At 32.4% G+C, this 23,945-nt stretch overlaps 1 protein-coding gene across 1 annotated transcript; it reads left to right on the top strand.

Moving 5' to 3' along the window:
• Positions 1-16,633: 16,633 nt before the first annotated feature.
• Positions 16,634-23,404, top strand: LOC143203433 (alanine aminotransferase 2). Its single transcript, XM_076415563.1, has 4 exons — positions 16,634-16,868; positions 19,307-19,616; positions 19,667-20,349; positions 23,014-23,404. Exons 1-4 carry the CDS (start codon positions 16,746-16,748, stop codon positions 23,341-23,343), a joined length of 1,446 nt encoding a protein of 481 aa, XP_076271678.1. The 5' UTR covers positions 16,634-16,745; the 3' UTR covers positions 23,344-23,404.
• Positions 23,405-23,945: the final 541 nt, after the last annotated feature.

Here is a 23,945-nt window from a genome sequence, read left to right as displayed (position 1 = left end):
ACAGCCTGACTGCTTAAAATCAAACAAAAGGAAGCCTACTCTACAATAAAAAAAGCTAAAGCAGGCGTACAAAAAAAACTGTATTGTATTGTAAAACAAAAATATCAGGATGACTAAATCTTCTGATGATACTGCGATTCTTGATATCAGAAACAATAGCAAAAAAGCAGCTCTAAAATTACAACAGGTCAGTGACAAATATTTCGAAATGATCTTGATCTTGAAAGGGAATTGAAATATACGAAAATATATTGATTAATTGGATTAAACAAACAATAATCAAACATAAAAAATTACTATTATACAAGAAAGTATTAAAACCCATATAAACTTATAGAATTGGTTTATGCTAATGTCAATGTATATATAATCCAAGTTTTCCAGAACAATGTATCGTAAGAAGTGCATTCAAGTACCATAGCGAAGATTGCTTCATACACAATGGTGTGAAAATTGTAAGGAAATATGAGGAGAGAAATCATTCTCGAAGTATTGCCCCTCTTGGATAGCAGACTCCATTTCTGTTAAACCACCATAGTGAGGTGTATTTAACAGAAAAAAAACAGCATTGTTAATGCATTAGCATTATTTTATTAGAAACTAAGTAAGTCCCGACGGTTCTTCCTAGATACATATTTAGATTTAAGATTATTGGTTAGTTAACAAAAAAAGTAATATAATTTTAAAGATTTATTGTAGAATTTTTCAATTGTCAACTAAAAATATAGTAATTTTAAACATTAGTAACAAGTAACATTAGTAACATTAGTAAACAAGTAGTATAGTTACAGACAAAAGTTCATGGAAATGCTAATATTTGATATCCCACCACAAATGTCAACAACTTCCTAACAAATTAACATTCCACTACTTACAAGTATTTCATTGTTTAGATTTCACAATAACTATAATAGTAGCGAATTACTTAATTAATTACGGAAAACCGAACGGTCTTGTTTACTTAACCCTATAAATCATAAAATGCGAGGTCCTTGGGGTGCAAGAAAGAGAAACGCCACCGTCGGACGAAAAAACATCGGGCTCTTGCATGCCTCCCTGCAATATCAGCTCCCGTCGAGTACATTCATTTCGAAAATGTCATTTTTCTGTGTTCGAGATCGTAATCGGTATGGTTATTACCAAATGGCGGAGACCTCGTGCAGTTTCGTCGCGCTGAACTCATTGTCGTAACGACAAAATCGCCACTTTGTTACTCTCGAGTTGATCAACTGAATATAAAAAACGACATGTCCCACGGTTTCTCTTAAGAAATGAAGACAAATCAAATTTATTTTGTTTTAACAAAATCGCTATCGAATAAAACACTGAAGAGTTATTAATTTTTTAGAATTTGAGTTGCCCATAGTAATACGTTTTTTACACTCCGGTAGAGTTTTTTTTCAATTTTATTTGAAAGTTTCCTATATACCAACTAGAGATTATCTGTACTCGACCTACTGCTTAACGTAGACTGCGAACTATGGCCCTCAGTATTAAACCTATCGACTGACGAGTGACGAACTTAGAGATCACCACAGAAGACATCCGGTCTTACCCAGCCTGGGTACTAGCGTGACTGGGATCATTTTCCCTGTCAAATTTTCTATTCTTGCCTTTTGGACAATCTCAATTTCAAACATAAATTTGCTCGATTCGAACCCGCGACTATCAAAGGTTCATGTCGGGCAAATGCGATTCCTTCTAGAATGAATCTAATTGACTGAAGTTTTGTATTTGTATGTTAAGTATGTTAAGACAATTGCCTCGAATTAACATAGAATATAAAGGAACTACACAAAACTATTTCGGCTGTAATCCATAAGGATTTATATCGGGCAAAATATTTATCTCTCTCTAGAGCTATAGAAAAACCACTTGCAGTTTTTACTACCAGTGTTAATAGATCGAATGTATCCATGTTAATTTTGCGTTAAGACAAAAAAAAACAGAAACTCAAATATTAGGTCTCAACCTCAATCTCAGCAGTTTAGAAGCAATACACTTCTGGTACAATGCCCAAGAAATCAGAACAATGTGAATCAAACTATACATATTTGTATTCAGCGCGTAATAATATCTATTAATTTTAGCTTGTAATATATTTATCTTGTATTGGACTTGCTAATGAATCGATCTAAGTATATTTTTTTATTATTTTATTGGTTCCACAATCTGCCAAATAGGCAATAAGTATTTCTTATGTTTATATTATATATGTACATGGCATGTAGAAAATCACTTCATTAAGTGATCTCTTGTATAAAATACTATCTCAATTAATTAGTCTTATTCAGAAGGTGTTAAATGTTTTAGTCTACGTACTTCACTATTACGTCCCATATTTAGCCGATTAGCGAGTACATTAGGATGCACTGACACTCTTTCGAAGTACTTCAAACAAACACGTTGAATTTCACTCGTTATGGGTTCTGGAGGAATATCGCGTTGTATCGCTTCATTTGAAACATAGTACAAAGCATCCACAATGACACCGGCGTGTTGAATGATGGATATATTAGATTTACTAGCGGTACCCCATAGTTGAATTCCATATGACCAAATAGGCTTGAGTATAGGCTCATACAAGCAATACCTTGTTGTCTAATGATAACTTGGATTTACGTCTGATGTGCCAATATATTTTAATATAATTTAAGTCCAAGTTGTTTTCGTTTAGCGAATATGTGCCTTCTCCAGGTTAGGCGTCTATCTAAATGCATACCAAGATATTTAACATCCTCTGCTTGAAGCAGTTGAAAATGATTGATATTCACTGGTAGACATGTTCTTCTACGCAGGGTACAAGTTATATGGGATATATTTATTATGGATTTTCTTTCATTCGTTTCAATGCACCATGTCTTCAACCACAGTTGTATTTGTTCCAGGTGCATTTGTAGGTTCATTGATATTGTGACTGGATCTTCATGAGGTGCTAAGATTGCTGTGTCGTCTGCGTATGCTGCCACAGTAGTTATCTTTGTGGTGAGTAGATCGGATGTATATAGAAGGAATAGTATTGGACCCAGTACACCACCTTGCGGAATTCCTGAATACATTGATTGTAATTCGGTATGTTTATCGCCTTATTTTGCAGTAAAATATCTATCAGTGAGATACGATTTTAGTAACTGATAATACGGAGGGAAAAGTTTCTTTAATTTAACTTGCAAGCCCGTATACCCTACTGTGTCAAAAGCCTGAGATATGCCTAGGATAAGTATAAATGAAAACTGGTTATTTATAATTAAGATAAGCATATTTAATAAAAGATGGCACTTAAATGCTTAATATAAGAAATATCCATAACACCAAGTTTTTGTTTATATTTAGTTCAAGATTATACCAAAAAGGCGATTCCTTAAAAAAATGTGTGCATAAATAATAGTAGAAAAAATATTCTTAAGTGTTATATATATATATATATATATATTAATATTTTTTTAAAATATATGTTAATTAAAACATTTTCCATCACTTTCTACAACTTCTTCATCTATATGGCTATATAGCCATATGGTGCCGAAAGAACGATATTGGTAACTTCACGCTACTTGAGCATTTCGAGCTAGACCATTCTACATCTATTTGAACATTGACCATCCTGTCGTCTTGACCTCTGTGTCAACCAAAGCGGAATTTCAAGCTGACGAAAAGGCTTGAACAAATTCGACCAAGCGATATCAGACCAATAGAATAATCACACAATAGTGGGAGCTGATTTTTGGATGAAGAAGTATCCAGGAATTTCCAGAGATCAACGATGGAAATACTTTTTCAACAAGAATAACTAATGTAACCAAATGAAATATCAAAAAAATATTGTTTAATTAAAATAATTACTAATTTCTGTCCATATGAAAGAGACTTCACAAAATATTGAATATAATTTACAAAAATTAACTGTACAGCTGAGGATTGAATGTTGTGTGGAAATTAAAAAGTTGTCACCATACTGTGTGGTCAATAAAAGGGTTTTATAAAGCTTACATTATTACAACATTACAACAGAACAACCATCAACACCGCATATATGTTTGAGTTGGATTTACTGAAATAATTTATAAAAGCTTAATAATATAAATTATATAAAAAGTCACGGTCGTATGTGTGTAAAAAAATTACTTAATTATTAAAATATAAACTGAAAGAATTTAATTTCGATGGGGCTGATATTCATAAATGAATAGATTCCAACTTCGAAGGAACACGAGTACAAAAGAAAAAATAGGCTCGCATATTCTTGAAAGAAGTCGTGATTGTCTAGTTTCTAACCATATAAACTTATCGTATTTGATAGAATATACAAGTTAAATACTCTTGGTTGTCTAATGACTCTTAAAATCAATTTCTTGCACAACCATCATCCTGAGTGTTTCCTGAAAACATAAGTTATGTAACTTATGCTGTGCTCTTTACACCTTTGGCCACTTCATAAGGAACCTCAAGATATGTCACATAAATATAATGTAAGTAAATAAAGTTTACTAAAAAAACTTGAGGATTTATTGCTGATTTTTTGAGATGTTTTATAAATATATTTATAAACTGTATCTGATCATATTGTTGATGCAAATTACACGCTTATGTTACTTTTTTTCGAGAGTATATTTCATAAGTTCTTTGAAATATGTTTAACTACTAAAAGTATGGCGATATGTCAATCAATTTTTGAGTAAAATCTCTAAAATCAAAGCTTCATTATTATTGTCTACATATATTGATCTATTTTCAAACATTTCTTTAGAAGTTTAGAGTGGACGTTTATACGTTTATGTATATGTAGTTTTTGATGCAATAATCTTTCATCAATTGATTGAGGATTCTGTGTTCCCCAAAACCGACTATTCTGTTTATTAACGGGGCCACTGAGAAGAAAATGGACTTCATCGCTCTTTAGCAATTTAGCCAAAAAATCTTCAATTTCACCAGACAGCCCAATATATATATATATATATATATATATATATATATATATATATATAATAAACAACCGTTAATAACTACTAGTATTAAGAGTTATTAAAGATACACTGTTGCAGTCCAATTGGGAAGTTTGACCGGATCCAACGTACTCACCAGAGTTCTGATTACCACTTACACATTGATCAATGATTGACAAACTAACCTAGTTGCTTCAACACCCTATATGTGATCAATAAAATGGAAAAAGTCAATTAATATATATTGCATCAAATGTTTTCAATAACTGCATTTCAAAATGACGTCAAAATTATCAGAATTCATATAAGCTAATACTAAAATAAAGCTTTGTTTTTTAAATTACTAGATAAACAATTTTGTTTGATATTCCATAAAAAAATAAGATTATATTTGTATTAGAAATAATCAACACTCTACAAATATTATATAACCATATTTCAATACCGCTAAATCATATTCTTTCTTTACCGTTTTCCATTTTATTTGTATTATATTCATTATAAACGCGGCTGGCAAGATACCTCACGTTTTGTTATATTATATGAACATATATGATGTTATCTATATTTGTCATCCCACTCAGTGATACCCTTTATAAAATTACGTTCATCATTTTTATTATATTCGTGATCTTTTTTGTTGTCTTACTTGTGCCATAATATAATAACACGCAAAATTATCAGATATTTTCTGACAGTTTAACAAGAAACAATCCGGCAATAATTATATTTAATTTTTTAAGATTCCCTACCTAATTATAACGAGAGATAATAGTAATTGTCATGAATATAAGTCTTCATCATAAATTTCCTATATGCACCTGTTTTGTTATGTATGCAATATTCCCAAATTTTGTTGATTAAGTTTGTTAATGTAAGTAAATTTTCTGCATGGTTTTCTTGGGTTTCCATAGTTATTCATTGTAAAGGTTTCAGCGACAGTACCTCTTCTGACCTTAAGTATCTTCCAGTTCGACAACATAATAATGAAAATAATTCCATGCGCATCCCAAAATACAGACGCCATAACCTTGCCAGCCAACTGTTGTGCCCCCGCTTTGGAGCAGGTTCATAGTGTGCCATGGGATGACTGTCGATTGGAATTGGGAGTGAAATGATGGAGCCATGTTTTATCCATTGTTACATATCGACGCAAAAACTCGGGTTAATTATGCTTGATCATCTTCAAACACTGCTCCGAATCATCAACTCGTCGTTGTTTTTGGTCAAAAGTAGGCTCGCGTGGCACCCACTTTGCACAGAACTTTGTCATACCCAAATATTCGTGAATGATATGATGCACACGTTGACCTGATATCTTTAGAGTGTCTGCTGTTTCATTAAATTTCAATTTACGGTCATTCAAAATCATTTTGTGGATTTTTTAACGTTTTCGTCGATAACAAGCTCTTTTGGGCCACGTCTAAACTTAGTATACCAATCCTTGATGGTTGATTTTCCTGGGGCAGTGTCCGGAAACTCGGCATCAAGACAAGTTTTTGCTTCAACTGTATTTCTTCCCTTCAAAAACCAATATTTTATCAAGACGCGAAATTCCTTTTTATCCATTTTTCTGACAATAACAAAAGTTGCTTCATTCAAAATGCTATAATTCACAAATTAATGATCCGACAGCTGTCAAATCTATACACGCATCTTTTGAAGGTTAGGGCTAACTTAAAAACATATGGATTTAATTCTAGTAGCGCCATCTATGTGTCAGGCGAGGGACTTTTCAATTAACCTGTTACCTGACAAGAATGTAAAATCCAACAAAGCACAATTAAGACCAGACAAATAACAAAAACAACAAAATCAAAATTTTGATTGAATATATTGATATATACAGTTAACGTTAAACATATACAATTAACGTTGTCCGTGTGAAAGTGCCGAATCTGGCCTGCATATTAAATATAAAAACACAACAAAGATCCTGAATAATAGTTGTGCACGAGATTGGCATCGTGCACGACACCTATCGGGGGCTTTAAAATAATTTATATGGCAAAAATTCTAAATCAAATTTGTTCTCGAAACTAGACAAGCAAAAAATAGCGAGTTAGTTCGATAAATAAAAATTAAAACAACAAAAAACATACAACCTAACTTGTTGTTATACAGTGATAACAGTAGCAGTTTTCCATGATTTATTCAGTTGGGGTGGCGAGGCAATATTTTAGATGTATGGTTTAATTTTTACATTTTTTTTTCTTTCAGTTTAAAATTATATTTAAAATAGAAATGTTTTCCGGATCTTACACAATTTATCGAACTCGTGACCGCAAAGTGGTCGAAATTCGACCACGATTTATTGAGTTTATTATGTTTCTCACATAATAGAGTAAAGCGATTAATTCAAAAATATTTGGTTAGGTTACTGTTTTGAAAATATTTTCAACATAAAATCACCGCAAACTATTTCAAGAACTAGCAGTCGCTAAGCTTTTTAAATTTCATTTAATGAAATCTAATTCCCTTTAAATTTCAATAATCAACAAAGAATTTATAGTTTTAAATTACTGTTAATTTTAATTACTATTAATTTTAATTTACCACTGAACATTATAATAAAAGTATCATAAGTAACATTATTTTCAGAAATCTAATAAGAACTTTATATCATTAAATATAAGTATAATCTATTCAAAGTTTTTTTAGTAATACGTCGTGGATATTTGTGACGTCGAAACATTACAATGTTGCCGCATCAACTCTGAGTTTTAGTTCAGTTTGGCTTTGACATACAAGAAAATTCTAATCTAAATAAAATAATTGAACAAAAATGTTACCAAATATAATTTATTTACAGTTAATTATCCAGCCACAATAATTTATAGGTAAGAGTTAAAACCTCTTATCACTATTGTTTTCAAGAATTTTGCATACGTCTGACAACTGGTCGCCGTCTGGTTGTCAGTGTACGCTAAATTATTCAAAATATTAGTTATAATTACTGCAGGTTATAAACCGGCAAACATAATTTTAGGCCTTTATTTTGATAAATTTTATGTCGCTCCGTAATATATCATATAACTTCGTTTGAAAATGCTGAAAAAATAGATATTCAGGATCACAAATTGATTACGGCTTCAATAGGTTATTTCGAAAGGGAACAACATAACAGAAGTGCTATTTTGCCGGTAAATACCGTTTGAGAGGTAATTATTGATGATATTAAATAATATAAGTCCCTACAATTTTATTGAAAATGTTTTTAGCGGGTTGCTGCGAATTGTTGCTTACAGGGTATAGGGTTTAAATGGTGTAAAGATAACCTACGGAGAGGTTTAATAGAATTTCCAGACATTACCTTAAAAAGAATCCAATTAATGGCATAAAATAATATAAGAAACTTGAATATTTCAAAATTGTTCATTGTGGCACTCTTGGCAAGATAGTAACAAAAAAAGTGTAAAGACGATATAATTGATGCAAAAGGTAAAAGTTACAATAGCATTAAATTGGGTTTTGTTGGTCATTATATTTATTAATAGTTAATTGCAGATATATTGCTGATTGAGAAGGATATTCCATCAAAAACTATTTGGATATGCTCATGTTTAATTCTGAACAAGTACAATCATATCTTTACAAACAAATTTTTCACGCCCTACAATGCCATTTTCTACAGTTATATTCTATTAATTATATGCATACCTTTAGTTGTTTCCACTCTCACTATGTCTCGGAAATTTCCAGCATTATCACATATCCTGAAAGTTTCCTTCAGTCACTTTCACTTTCCGACTCACTGGCCAAATCAATCACTAAACTGTTAATTTCCAATCTGTCTAAAACATGTTCACGATCCACCATTTATCAATTACTTCCTCTGTATGTCTTATTTAGATTATCCAAACCGAAGGTGTAATGGTCGACAATGCTTTCTTCCACATATCCAAACAGTTCTTGTTCGAATATCCTTCTCGACCAGCATGCCTATTATAATAATTTTTTTTTACCCCCATATCAACTCGATTGTATTGAATATACAGTGATCGGGCGGAAGTCATAATAATATGTGACCATATTATTCAGCCATCTGGATCTACTGTATATCTTTTTTCTTCATTACAGCCTTTGTTGATGCTATTGTTGGGATTTTTTCGACCCGTATGCTATGATATGGTGCACTGTCCAAAATAATATCTGATGGTTCCTCCAGGTTTCTTAACAATTGATTTTCTTATTTCATTTCTCCATGGTAGTCGCCCTTGCATTTGGAAGAAAACACTAATTCTGCACCAGGAATAACATGAATAACAAAATATCTGCAATTAGTTATTAATAAATATTATGATCCAAAAAAACGAATCAAATGCTTTTGTAACTTTTACCTTTTTCCTTCAATTTTTGTTGTCTTTACACTTTTTCTGTTACTGTCTTCCCAAGAATGCCCCAATGAACCATTTTGAAATATCCCAAGTTTCATCAAGATACATAAATTCAAATAATTTGTAGTCAATTCAAAATAGCAGTGACACGGGAGACTTGTTAAAACGTCGCAATGTTGCCGCGGTTACTAGGAGTTTTAGTACATTTAGCTCTGACATATAACAAAATTTTAATATAAATAAATTAATTGAACAAATATTCTATCAAATATAATTTATGTTAACAGTATAGTACATCAAATGCATTTATTATCGAAGAACTTAAAACTGCAATTAATTTTACAGCCACAGTAATTTATAGGTTAGAGTTGTTTTATTATGTAGTGGTATCCCCGTGTTTAACATCATTAGTCAATTCAAAACAATAGTCATCCCACGTGATCGGTTAATCCATGACAATGTTGCCGCAGCAACTCTGGGTTTTAGTACATTTTAACTTTTACATATAACAGAATTATAATCTAAATAAAATAATGGAACAAACACGTTATGTATTATAATTTATTTTAACATTATAGTAGATCTAATGCACATATTATCGAACAACTTAAAACCATAATTAATTATACAGCCACAATAATTTATAGGTTAGAGTTGTTTTATTATATATACATTAAGCTTTTTCCACACTACTATCGATAGGGTTCTAGACGCGTTTTTTATGTAGTTGTATCCCCTGGAGGCCTAATCTACCTAATTAACAATTGTATATCAAAATATAACAACATACAAGTAATGTATTTAACTCTCATTAGAGAGAATATTTACCTTTTATGCTTAGTTCTTGCGTCCTTTGGTACAGTGTTTCCTTGTAAAGACATTTTGATATCACTGTATTTCTCCTTAATTTGTTCTATTAATACATGTATACACCTTTCTTGATAAAACTAGATTTAATAAAAGCATTCTTCGAATTTTCAATTAGTACACTACATTGCGGAACTCCTGAATATATGGGATTTAATTCGGTATGTTCATCGCCTTGATTTACAATAAAATGTCTATCAGTGAGATACGATTTTAATAACTGATACTCCGGATGAGGATCTTTTGGCTTTATTTTGTTTACAAGTATGTGCACTTGTTCTATAGTCCCATGCTTATTGCGAAACCCAAACTGATGTTCTGGAATAATTTTTTTTACTATTATATAGTTTAGCTTCTTGATGTACAGTTTGTCGAAAACTTTCGAGATTATCGGTAATAAACTTATAGGCCGGTAGGAGGTCACATCTTCTGGTATTATTCCTGGTTTAAGAATCATTAGTATTTTAGCTACTTTCCAGATGTTAGGGAAGTAATTAATTCGTAGCATAGCATTAAATATAAATGTTAGTAGTTTCATACCCTTTTCTGATAGTTCTTTTAAAATTTTACCAGTAATTAAGTCATAACCAGGAGCTTTTTTAATATTAATTTCTCTCATTATTGTTTGTTTAACTTTTTTGACCGTTAATTTCTCGTGCGGTAAGCCCATTTGAAATGGCGAATCTAGAAAGCTAATAGTAATGTTATTTTCATCATCTTTATGTAGCTGAGACTGGAAAGGTTTAAAAACATACTTTAAGTGTTTTGAGAAAATGTCGGCCTTCCCTTTATTGCTTCTAGCTGAATTATTTTCGCTTGTTTTAAGAGGTGGGTTATGCTGATGGGATCTCTTAATCTTTCTTGTTGCTTTCCACAACGAATAGTCTGTAGCCTCAGTTGGTGTCAAATTCTCTAGGTATTCTTGAATGCCTTGGTTTTGTTCATTTTGAATTAGTTCTTTCAGCTCTTTTATTGCCCTATTAAATTTTCTCTTATTCTCTTCAATCCTTTGCTTTTGCCAATTCCGTCGTAACTTTCTTTTTTCTGCTATCTTTTTCTGTATTCTACATGATACATGTGTATTTTTTCTTGGAAATGTTTCACTGTTAGGAGTCGCAGAATATGCTGCCTCCTGTATATTTTTCGTTATATTTACTGCTGCCATTTCTATGTCAATTTCAGTTTGTAACGGTAAGTTTAGAGAGATGTTTCGGTCTAAGTTTTCTCTAAATGAGGACCAGTTAGTTCTATTATTGCACAGAGAAGGGGAAAAGAGAATCTTTAATGGCAATTTTTGAAAAAAGTGTTACTATTATTGGTGAATGATCAGAGGACAGCTCAAAACATGATTCTGCATGATACTTTTTTGTATCAATATTTTTTGTAATACAGAAATCTATAGTATCTGGCTTTTTATTTCTGTCTGAAGGCCAGTATGTTGATTCACCAGTAGAGATATGTTGTAAATTATCTGTCTTTATTGCTTTTAGCAGTTCTCTACCTTTTGAGGTTATTATTCTTGAACCCCACATTAAATGTTTTGCATTGTAATCTCCTTCGGCTATAAATCTATTACCTAACGTACTGAAGAATTCTTGAAAGTGTTCTGCTTTGTTGTTATGTTTGGGTGGGCAATAAATTGCAGACATTGTTAATAATCCATGGACTTCCTCTATGGTTATACTGATTGCTTGCAGGTAGTCTTTGCGGAATTTTTCTTTTTAGAAATGCTTTATATCATGATGATTTGTATGTGATTTGTATGATAAAGTTTATATTTGGGAGTTTCCATTGGAGCCCAATGGCATTCCAGACGGCGATTTTGTAGCTAATGGTTTCAGGCATTAGGCAAGTTTGCTGACGACAGTTGTGAGTAGACCAAGCATCGTACTCATTTGATCCATTAGTTTGGCCATCATGTTTTCTAATCCAGAGATGTTACTGCCAGTTTCCATAGGTTGTGATGTGGTTTCTCGCTTTTGTTTTTAACCATTTTCAATCATTTGTGCATAAGTTATGTCTGGTTGACTTCGTCTGGTGGGTAGACTGGTAGGTATGGATTGTTTTTGTTGCGGTTGATGTCTTGTTTCTCTTAAGGCTGGGTATAGGTTCTGCTGTAGTTGTTTGTGAACTGCGCAACCCTTGTAGTTCGCTGGATGATTTCCATTACAGTTAGCACATTTAACTTTTCATCGCGCACTTTACGAGTGCAATCTCCTGTTTTGTGTTCTTCTGTACATTTTACGCATCTAAATGATTTGCGACAGTAAATTTTTGTGTGCCCGTGAACTTGACACCCCGTGCATTGTGGTATAATTCTTTTTATGTGTGGTGGTTCGCATTTAATAATGTTGTTTTCTAATTTGGTGATTTCATACACCGCCTTATTATTTCCATTAGGTTTAATATCAATATAGAACATAGGCAGAGGTTTTTTTGTTGTGCGATGTCGTATATTGTGAAAATTTACAACCTCATGGCCTTGTTCAGCTAGGGCTACTTTGATGGTGTTAAAGTCCGTCCCGTGATGTAATCCGTTTAGCACGAATTTAAATGTTATCTCGGATTTAGGTCTAAATGTATGGTACTGGGTGTTTTTTTTTAGTCTAGTTCTTTTACTAGAACTTTAAAGTGCTCCGCTTCGAACAATTGAATGTTTATTGTTTCATAGCTCACTGTTTTAATTGTGTAGTTCGTAGTGATGGTTTTCAATAGGTCATGGATGTGTTTTTTTTATTACTCCTACCTTATAGACTGTGATTGGTGGTGGTTTGAGAACAACTTTTTCAGGGCTTGGTTGTATATTCTCTTCAATTTCTTCCGATAGGTTGCTAAAGCTGTTTTTTGTCTCTATTGGTTTCTGTAACCAATAGTCACTGATCCTTGTTTGTTTTCTCGCAATTTATTCTTCTGGGCTTCTCAGTCGCTTTCTTTTTATTAATGGCTGTAGTCCATACTAATGGTGGAGTTTGCGTTATTGCTGATTGTTCTAATCTTATATCAAAGTGTGCAGGTGATTTGGTTGCATCGCTGTGGTTTGCCATTTTTAGATTTCTAATATTTTATTTTATTATTTTCAGAGGATAAAAAAATAAAATACATACTTTGTTTATTTCACGCACTTCATTTTTCCCTTACGTATTATTTCTTGCACTAGTTTTTGACCAAAAACACTATAAATGAATTTCAAAAGGACTGTTGTAAAGTAAGGGGAAATAATTTTAAAACACTAATAAAAATGAGATGCAGTCTTTTTGTCTGGTCACATAATCACGTATTCACTACACTTTAGGTCCACTGAGAGACGGATAGCCGCATCTGTTATGCGTTTTTAACACTCAATTAATTAACCGTAATAAAATACTGGTTTTTTTTATAGAAAGGTATCTTTCTAGAGCTTGGAGCGTATTGAAAATACGTCTTCACCCCATGAAGGTTGGAACGGAACTATATTGTAGGTAATAAATACAATAATTTGTACATAAAGAGTTAAAATGAATGTTTCAATTTTTCATTTGTTGTTGAGTTTTTGATCCTCATGTGGGACACAAGGCAAAGTGAAAAAGCAATAGAATAAAGAAAGCCATAGAAGACAATTTAAAGATCAGCTATCTGTAATGGTGGGATTCCAGAATATGACATAAAATAATATTTTGAAATAAATAAATTTACTGACAGAAATAAATATACAACAGCTACTCTTTTAAATGAATAGTGGAAGTATAAATTGTGATCGAATTTCTATCGCACTATCACTATTTTATATTATATGCGTGAATTATCTAGCTTATTGGAATAGCAAGGTTTTCGATAGCGACTCATATAAATCGCATATTCACCATGATATAAAAATTCAAATAAGGATATGCTGATTAATATCACTGGAATGAATTTGTATTATTTGGTACTAAATGATAGGAGGGATAAAGAAACAACCTAATATTGAATAAGAAGAGGTTTTTTTTGTCGAAAATTGATACATGTACATTTTTTATTGCTACTCAGTGTCAATGCGAGGCATGCATCTAAATAAGTTTCTTCTGGCTATCCAGTGGAACATCGCGTCAAGATAGTGCAGTTAGTTTATTAAGATCTAGATATTGATAATACACCACAGTCAGCAATTAAACATACTGCACCAATAAGTTCATCAAAAGAAGTAATTTATTAGGCAAAGAAGAATAGTTATCGACACGAAGCATTGACGACAACCATATATTACTTGTACTACTTGTAAGAAATAGTGCAAGGTCGTAGAAAACAATAGAAAATATTTTCTGGATTAAGTCATACACGATCACAATACACATGTGATTTTTTTCTTTTTTCTAAGAAAACTTTACATACTACAAAATAAAGCATTTAAATATATTAATATACGCACTTGATACAATATTTATGATAATAATGTTATCTTATTCAAATAACAATTGTACGTTATAACAAAATATAATTAACATCATTTATGTGTGCAATTAGAGTGAGATTTAATTTTCATATTATTGTCTTTAGGTCTGGCTATATTATTTATAGTACACTTTCAAACAAAATTTTACGTAATAGCTGCTTCTAAAATATCTAGCGGTGGATTAAAAACAATGTACACAGAACAAAGGGATATTAATTAATTAAATATGTTTGTAATGTTATTTCTCAGCTAAATATTATCAAACCTAGAAATATCATATTACAAATAATCCAATAAATATTGAGCATTGCTCCTGTAGTTTAACAAAACATTTTTTTATTAATTAGATATTATATTAGATATCTTAGACGAATCATTTACAAAAATCATATACTACTTGTTCTACTTCCATGAAACACAGCAAGGTGGTAGAAAACATCAGCATGTATTTGCCAAATTAAAATAAAACTAAACTACTTAAGTTAAAGTTAAAAATACACTTAACAAGTTCATGTGGTTTGGTTCGCTTCAATCTTCTGATTACCTGCATGTTTTACAGTAACTTGATTGCTTCCACATTACTGTGATTTAGTAATCCGAAATGGTTTAAGGCAAAATATTCGATCGATTTGTATATTAATTTTAGTTCAAGGTCATCGTACAGCTCTTCGTTGTTCACGTAGCGATAAACATTGCTCATTAATCGTAGAACTTTGTTTTGGGTGCGTCGGATTATTAGTTGGTTTAATGTTTTAGGGCAACCCCATATTTGCACACCATAGATCCAAATTCGCTTTATGATTGACGGATAAACCAATCTCTTTGATTTTAGGTTATGTTGAGAGTATGTTCCGACTAACCAGTCGAGTTGCTTTACTTTGATTCTAATCTGCTCCGCTTTTTGTTTAACCTGATGTTTCCAATTTAACGTACCACCGAGATGTGTTCCAAGGTATTTTCCGATGTTTCGCCGCAATGTAAAATTAACATGGACAGAGTTATTAAGTTGTATTTTCCAGTCTCTAGTCCATTTGTAGATCTTGTTGACCACAACTTGTACTTTTTCTACAGCCTTAGACAGAGATACATCTTTTGCAATTATAACTGTGTCGTCGGCAAATGTTCCAACCAACTCCAGCCGAAATAAGTTTAAGTGTTGAGATTGCCCCTTCATGCGAGACCCTAAATTCTTTCGAAAACATATGATTCCAGCAGTCTACAGTAATTCCGTGATAGAAATGTGCTCATTCTATAGATTAACCCAAATGTCATAGCTAGTCAAAAGCTTGTAAAATATCCAGGAATATTACAGGGCAGTATTACAAAATTACAAATGGCAAGAGGAAATATATTAAACATCTTGATGACGTATGCTCACTACTTCTTTGGATACACATATTTTTACTTTGTCGTCAATGAAGACTATTCGCCTCTCCTTCGACTTTTTCCCAATTTCTCCGAAGACATCTGGCAAATAAATGGTGGCATATAGAGCAAACTTAACCGTCTTACGTTGCTCAAACGACGACATTGCTAAGAAATAATATTTTCATCTTAGATGTCCCATACAGTCGATTTCTGTTTTGTTTTCGGCATCCATCCATCATTAATACACAACTTTTGATGGACCCTATCGCATTTTTTAACATTTCTTTGTACCAATTCATACGAGCTGTTTTTACAACATTTATCAGATTATATGGGACCCAACGCGAACAAATCTTTTTACAACCAAATGAAATCTTGGTTTATAAGATTACGTGCAATATCGATGTTTGCTTGCACGACAACCTATTTTGAAAGACGGTTCACCAAAACACTGTTGTGAAGCAAGGCGCAACTAAATTATCACGCCAAGAATGCAATGCAATCAATTGTAATGCCCTTCAAAATGTATTTCAAACCATAGAATCGTATTTTTCCCATCAGAAGACAAGACTTATTGAAAACTCTGGTATATTTACGTTCTCGACCATGCATATTACATACAATAAATACAAGTACAATCTCAGAGATTAAACATAATTATTCTGAAATTGTCCTTGACTTCTGCTATCTATAAGTACTAAATATGTTGCTGTGAACACAGAGAAATTGTCAGAACCTCGTTCAGTGGCCATACACAGTATACTGGCTATTATTAATCAATCCTCAGTTAAGCCTGAACGTAACAGCAATAAAATTTCTACCATGGCGTCTCGCCAACGTTGCCTGTCGATGGACAACTTAAATCCACATATAAAAGAGTTGGAGTACGCTCTTCGAGGACCTCTAGTAGCCAGATCCTTCCAGATCCAGAAGGAATTAAAGGAGGTACGGAAATGCTTAAGTTGTAAGTTAGCAAAAATTAGTAAAATTGAGATGACCAAAATTGATCTTTTTTTTTTCGTAAGTTTTTAAGTTAGTTTCAGTCATGTTTATAAGAATGGGCCACAGTCACTTTATTCCACCCTTAATTGGGTCTTTGTCTGTTAAATAATTAACTATCATAGACAGATCTAATTAATATGATTATCATGCTTTATATGCTTTACATGTATGAAATATCGTATTTTTTCCATCTTCGAAAATGTCCAAACAAAATAATTTACATAAAGTTTTACTCCTCATATATTAATATCACTTTTCATATTATTCGAAAAGTTCAAGAATGATATATCACGTTTAGTAAATATTTTAAGCGAAGCAGTGAATGAGAAACCCTTAAAATAATCGAAAACTCAATAAAAGTAATCTTACATTTATAAAGGCATACCACATACTTACATTATCCAGTATTCACCAGATAATTTATATTTCAATTATTTACTTTATTCTTTCGTTTTAAAGTTAATTCGCATTCCGTATAGTATCTGATTTCTATAAAATATTTACAATGTTATTTGAGACAATTTAAAAAATTCCGTCATAGCGTTATCATAGCGTTATTTATTTTTATAGTCATTGTGATATTTCATATTTGTACTGCTTAATCCCCATTGCTTTTACAACCACTTTTTCGTTCCATGCGAGAAAACGAAATAATTGCACTATCACGTGATGATTGTCCAGCATACTTTGACACTAAGTTTATCGTAACCTATCAATTTTTCATCAGCAGCCACGATGAAATATCAATAATAATTCTTGTTGTACTAGATGTTCAAACTTCTAAAACACGTAGTATTATTGCTTTTAGAAAAATATCTCCTAGTGTTTACATATACTTTGATTAGTAATATTTATATATATATATATATATAGTATATATATATAGTATATATTATATTAGTATATATGTAAAAATACTAAGTAAACGGCAATTAAACAACCTAACTTAATTGGTAAACTCCATGGTTTCGATATTTCTCTGCATAGAGTTGTTCAGTGTATACACACGCTAATCATGGAATGCTCAAGATTGAATTTTTGGACAGTCTATACTTTTGTTGTTTGTTGTTTGTGTTGTTGTTGTTGTTTGATATGAAAAAATCTGCAGCAATCTGCAATCTTCTTCGTTAAGTGGATGGTCGGTTTTGGTTTCACATGTTCAGAAGTGGGTTTTTGAAGTCAATGGCAAAGATGAAAACCCAGCATAAACTCTCACATAATTTTAAAAGAATTTACTAGATGCCGAATCAACTGTTTCCTAGTATTTACATACTATAAGAAAGATCCAAAAAAGGGAAAATAGCCACTACTTGAATTTACTATATCTCCAAAGCAGTTAGTATTAATTTTCTCCTCGTACATTTCAACCAAATGCTCATATATATTATAAATAATTTCACACATATATATGAACATAAATCTTCTACACCCTACAATATGATTTCCTACAGTTATATATAATTAATATAATCTCTTTTGGTTGTTTCCACTCTCAACACCCTGTCTTGGTATTGTCAGTATTGAATCATAATCTCTCATCCATAAAGTTTCATTTAGTCACTGTCACTCTGAGTCACTATTCAAACCAATAACTAAGCTGTTATTTTCCAATCTAACACTATTTCACAATTTCATCAATGTCCGAGACAATAATTTCCACATATCGAAACAGTTCTTGCTTTTATATTATTCTCGACCTGTATGTTGCTGACCAGTGACTGATTAGTTAGTTAGTAGTTATTCTTTGCCACATCCCATAATAATTGGATTTGATTGAATATACAATGATAAGGAGAAAGACGTTACCCTCTCTGATCGTGTTGTTCAGATATATGAATTAATATGTATCTTTTTTCAAGCCAATTATTGAAAAAATAAATTACATAAAACACATTTCATTTATATTTACCAAGTAATGATTTAAAATACTACAATGTTGAGCACGTTATCTCCAAAAATTTCAAGAAACTTCTTCTAAAGAATTTTGCAAACATTTGACAGCTGAACGACTTTTGCAGGCTGATTCGGTTACGTGTTAAAATGTACAGACAGCATTGTATCTTTTTCTAACTAGAATAAAATGAGAAGGAAAATACAGTATGGTATTACAAAGAATTTAAAAACTGCAGTAGACAATACATTACTCATCTTAATAACTTGCTGCTTCCGAAATGCTGGAGAAATAGGAAAACGGATCTATGATTGGATCCCTGCAAAAGTCATTCTCATTCTCATTAAATTTCTTTTTAAAGTAAATAAGTCATCAGGGTACATGCTAGTACCTAATAGTCATAACACCAATAATTTTAATAAATATAATATTTCATAATGTGAATATTTTCAATAGTGTCATTATTTCAAACCAAAATAACAATATTTAGGGTGTCAAAAAACCGTTCACCCAAATGATCAGAGCCAATGCCGGGGATTGTCATGCGATGGGACAAGTACCAATCACGTTCATCCGACAAGTATTGGCCATGGTCATATATCCGGCATTCCTCGACAATCCCCATTTTCCAGACGATGCCAAAGAACGAGCTCGGACAATCCTGGACAGTTGTCAAGGTGGTTCGGTGGGTTCTTACACTAATTGCTCTGGGTTAGAGATTGTCAGAAAGCAGGTCGCCAAATTTATTGAGCTTCGTGATGGCGTCCCCGCAGACTGGCAAAACGTCATTGTTAGCGCAGGTAAGAAATACGTCCTATTGGGAAACTTAAACATACCCGACTTGTTCTAGGAGCCAGCGATGCCATTAGAAAAGTTCTCCGACTATTTGCGTGCGATGTAGATGGTCAAACTTCAGGCGTAATGATCCCCATTCCCCAATATCCTCTCTATTCCGCCACACTGACTGATTTCGGTCTCGCCCGAATAAATTATTACCTAGACGAATCCAAAAATTGGGGCCTAGACGTATTGGAATTGAAGCGAGCGATCACTGAAGGGAAGAAAGTATGTAAACCGAGAGCTATAGTCGTTATCAATCCTGGTAACCCCACGGGACAAGTTCTCTCGCGTCAAAACATAGAAGAAATTATTAAATTCGCCTACGAAGAGAATCTCTTCATTTTAGCCGACGAAGTGTACCAAGACAACGTTTACGAGGACGACTGCAAGTTCCATTCGTTCAAAAAGGTTCTGACTGAGATGGGGGAACCTTACAACACTGTGGAGCTGGCCAGTTTCATGTCTTGTTCGAAGGGTTACATGGGAGAATGTGGTTTTCGTGCCGGATATGCGGAAGTGATCAATATGTGCCCCAAAGTAAAGGTCATGTACTTGAAAGGTAACAGTGTGATGCTCTGCTCTTCAGTTATAGGACAGGCTTGCTTGTACAGCATCACCAATCCACCACAGAAAGGCGAACCTAGCTATGAGTCGTTCCAAAAGGAAAAGAATGCCATATTAGACTCTTTAAAGGTATTTTTAAGTGTTATGTCATAAATGAATCACTACTGAAAAGCCCCTGATCTGATCTCTAAACTGAACTCATCCTGTTATTTATTAGTAAATGACATAATAATGTCTGTGAATTAATTTTAACCGATTTATTTTTATATAAACATCCATTTTCATAATAAAATTGTACAATTTGAACGTATTGTTCGATTATATAACTTGCCATGGTGATTTCACCTTACTAACAGAACAAGAAACATCAGGTTAGGAAGACCCTAGACAGACAGTATTGCCGAGACCAGTCTACATGGGAAAATTTAAGTCATATTCTGAGTTGGCAGAAAGAAACTTTTTTAAATAGTTGAATAAGTTAATATAGGTCGCTTCTAATGGCTTTCGGAGTGTCCTACCAGTGGTATGTTTACGTAAGTACGTAAGTCCCACTCTATTACTGTGTTAAGCATTTTAATATTTTCTCATCATATTTAATATATAATTGAATGGGTGTATAACATATCTAGAATAGGCTGGTCGCTCATTCTGAGTTTCTATGTAACTACTTCATGTGCTATACAGTCACATACGAATAGTATAGAAACATATAGTTAAGCATTGTCTTTTTCCTTCTTTGATCTAAGCTTAATCTTTGATCTGACCTAATGAGGACATTCTACTAATGTACCCGCTCTATTGCCTTTTCTACTAAACACTCATTCGCGCTTTTTACCATGTTCTTCATATATCCCCTAGGAGGTGTCCAAGAGCGTTTTTCCAATTATTCTACGAAGTACCCTCATTTCAATTAACTTTGAGTTGAATTTCCGCAGCGTATGTCATAATAGGTATTATCACTTCTTTCTGTATTTCTTTGGTCCTACTCTAGGAGATTTCTATGTCTTAATACTTATATTTCATTTCCTGTTAAATAACTCAGCCTTTCAGCTTCAATATCCTCATATAAAGTTATTTGGCAGTGCAGTTAAATACTGCTACAACGTCCAGGTCTCGGTAATATCCAGAAGATTCGATAAAATAAACGTTCGGAGACAGATGTTAGTCTTGATTTGTAACATTTCCTCTCTTCCACATGCACTATCTTAGACAAACAAAAGCTCCCGCAGCTTGACCGAATCGGCTTAGTGCTTTAGCAGTAGATGCTACTTTCTTCTCCAGTATCTACATCTAATAATCCCTGTATCTACACTCTAATTTGATCTACGTGGATCCCATTGAGATTTACAATAACGGCCAGTCATCTTATATTATAAAGAATGCTAGAAGCTTCAGCATAACATAACTGCATTAACGAATATGATGCTATCAGCGTACATCAAATCAGGTCAAGGAGTTTGTACCATCATATTGACGGCCATGTCTGTTTTTCATGAAGTGTAGCTTTTACAGTACAACTTTTGGTATATACAATTGCTTTCCTCTTATTTCATATACATAATGTTTCCCCACAGGCTTTGATTTTGCTATATCTTGGTCGACATCCGTCTTAGCACACATTAATGATTTTATTACTCTTCGTAATTCTTTCATTGTTGCCTCGTCAACAGAAAATAAAGTTTTGCTGGCGGAGATGCTAAACGATCATCATTCGAGATGCTCATTGTGTGATTCTACTAAGGTCTAGGCGAGTCAAGAGTAGATTCATTCAAGTATTTGATTTACTCATATCGCTCAATCTCCTAAATCTATAGTTTTTCCCAAAATCCACCAAAATACGAGAAAACGCCTTAATAGTTATATTTATATGTACTAGTGATCGCAATATGTCTCTCAGGTAAAGGGAATTGTTTTAAAAAGATATGTTACTAAAACTTTTTTTCACTATATAATACATCTCTGTATATTAAAAGATATTAAAATAACATCTTAAGAACTAACCCTTACTAAGCTTTTTTAAACAGAATTTAATTATATCTAATTTCTGTTAAGTTTCAATGACCAAAAAAGTATTAATATGTTTAAATTACTACAGCACTTAATATTAAAACAAAATATGATAAGTAAAATTATTTTCAGAACTGTAACAACTTCAGAGCGTCAAATATAAGTATATATGTTTGTAAATTCACACAGGGAATATATGAATAAAACAATTTTGAAATTGATATTAGACTTTCGCATGTATATTAAAACAACATCGAACACAATTAGATAATCTATTTTTTACAATTTAGAAATGTATATTAAAGTAGTATATTTACAATCACACCTATTAATTTTTCTAAACTTAGGGCTATAAATTAAATAACCAAAATAACTGATACAAACTTAAAATAATAAAATATCAGATAGTTACATATCAAATAACATTAATCACCTTAATGTTTATTAATACCTTAAAATGTTTACAAATTTACTGTTAAAATTTCATGATTCTGATCTATTCCCCCTGCGCCAATTATGTAGTTAGTTTCATTTTAACTGCTGCATATTTTCATTTATGTATTCATATAGTCTTTATCTTTTATCAATATTTCTCACCTAAAGAATATATTGCAAAAGACACCAGGCTGAAGAATAATTTTTTTACCTAAAATGGCCTTTTTATCACACTTAAATATCTATAAATGATTTAAAATTAATTCACATTCCATATATTTATTCAAAATAATCATGATCAGTAATTACTGTGTAATGAATGAGAATAATTATGTAATTAACTTTTAACAGTTACGCGCGAAGATGGTAGCCAAGACATTCAACTCCATGGAAGCGATAACCTGCAACCCCACCCAGGGAGCTATGTACGCCTTTCCCAGGATTTATCTACCACCGAAAGCCATCGAGGTCGCAAAGAGTCAAGGCAAAGAACCAGACGTGTTCTACGCCTTCGAACTGTTGGAGAAAACGGGTATTTGCATCGTTGGTGGTTCTGGGTTCGGTCAACAGCCCGGTACCTACCATTTTAGGACCACCATCCTGTTGCAAACCGATACGTTCAAGACGATGCTGGAAAAGTTTACCGAATTCCACACGGAGTTTATCAAAAACTATTCATAATTAGTAGGGAAAACATGTTTATTAAGGTTATTCATAATAAATATAGTTATGTTTCGTTTTATTTGTTATTAAAGTGCATTATTATCAGTACAATGAAGCCATATCTTACATTCTACTAAACACTTGGTCTGTCATCATAGATCATAGAGTATCAGTAATTTAAATAAAACATAATTTAATTTCTGAAATAAAATTTTTAAATAAAGTTCAGTGGAATATAATATATATATATATATATATATATATACATGTGCAATACAAGATGGGCTCCATGTCATAACATGCAACCCGACATGCACTTGATTCAGTAACAATTTTTAGGGGGAAAACAGAGAAGTTATATATGCGTTTATATACATACATTTTTATATATTTGCAATATAATGTGGGGTCTAACGTGTATATAATAAATTTTTCTGACACTATATCGACAAGTCGAAATCCGACACTGTTGCCGGGTTTATGCATGGTTCTGTAACGATATGCTTCAAAGGAGCAATGACTTAATTACGACGTAAGCGATATGTTTTAAATATACATCAGTTTGAGATTATCAGATTTGAATTAAGACCTAATAAGCGATGACTAAATAAAATGTTTTA

Source organism: Rhynchophorus ferrugineus, unplaced genomic scaffold (assembly GCF_030347505.1).
Source record: "Rhynchophorus ferrugineus isolate W39M unplaced genomic scaffold, kcgeb_rfMv2 rfM10, whole genome shotgun sequence".
NCBI lineage: Eukaryota > Metazoa > Arthropoda > Insecta > Coleoptera > Curculionidae > Rhynchophorus > Rhynchophorus ferrugineus.
Note: the sequence above shows the minus strand (reverse complement) of the source record. Positions and strands in the feature narration are given on the sequence as shown.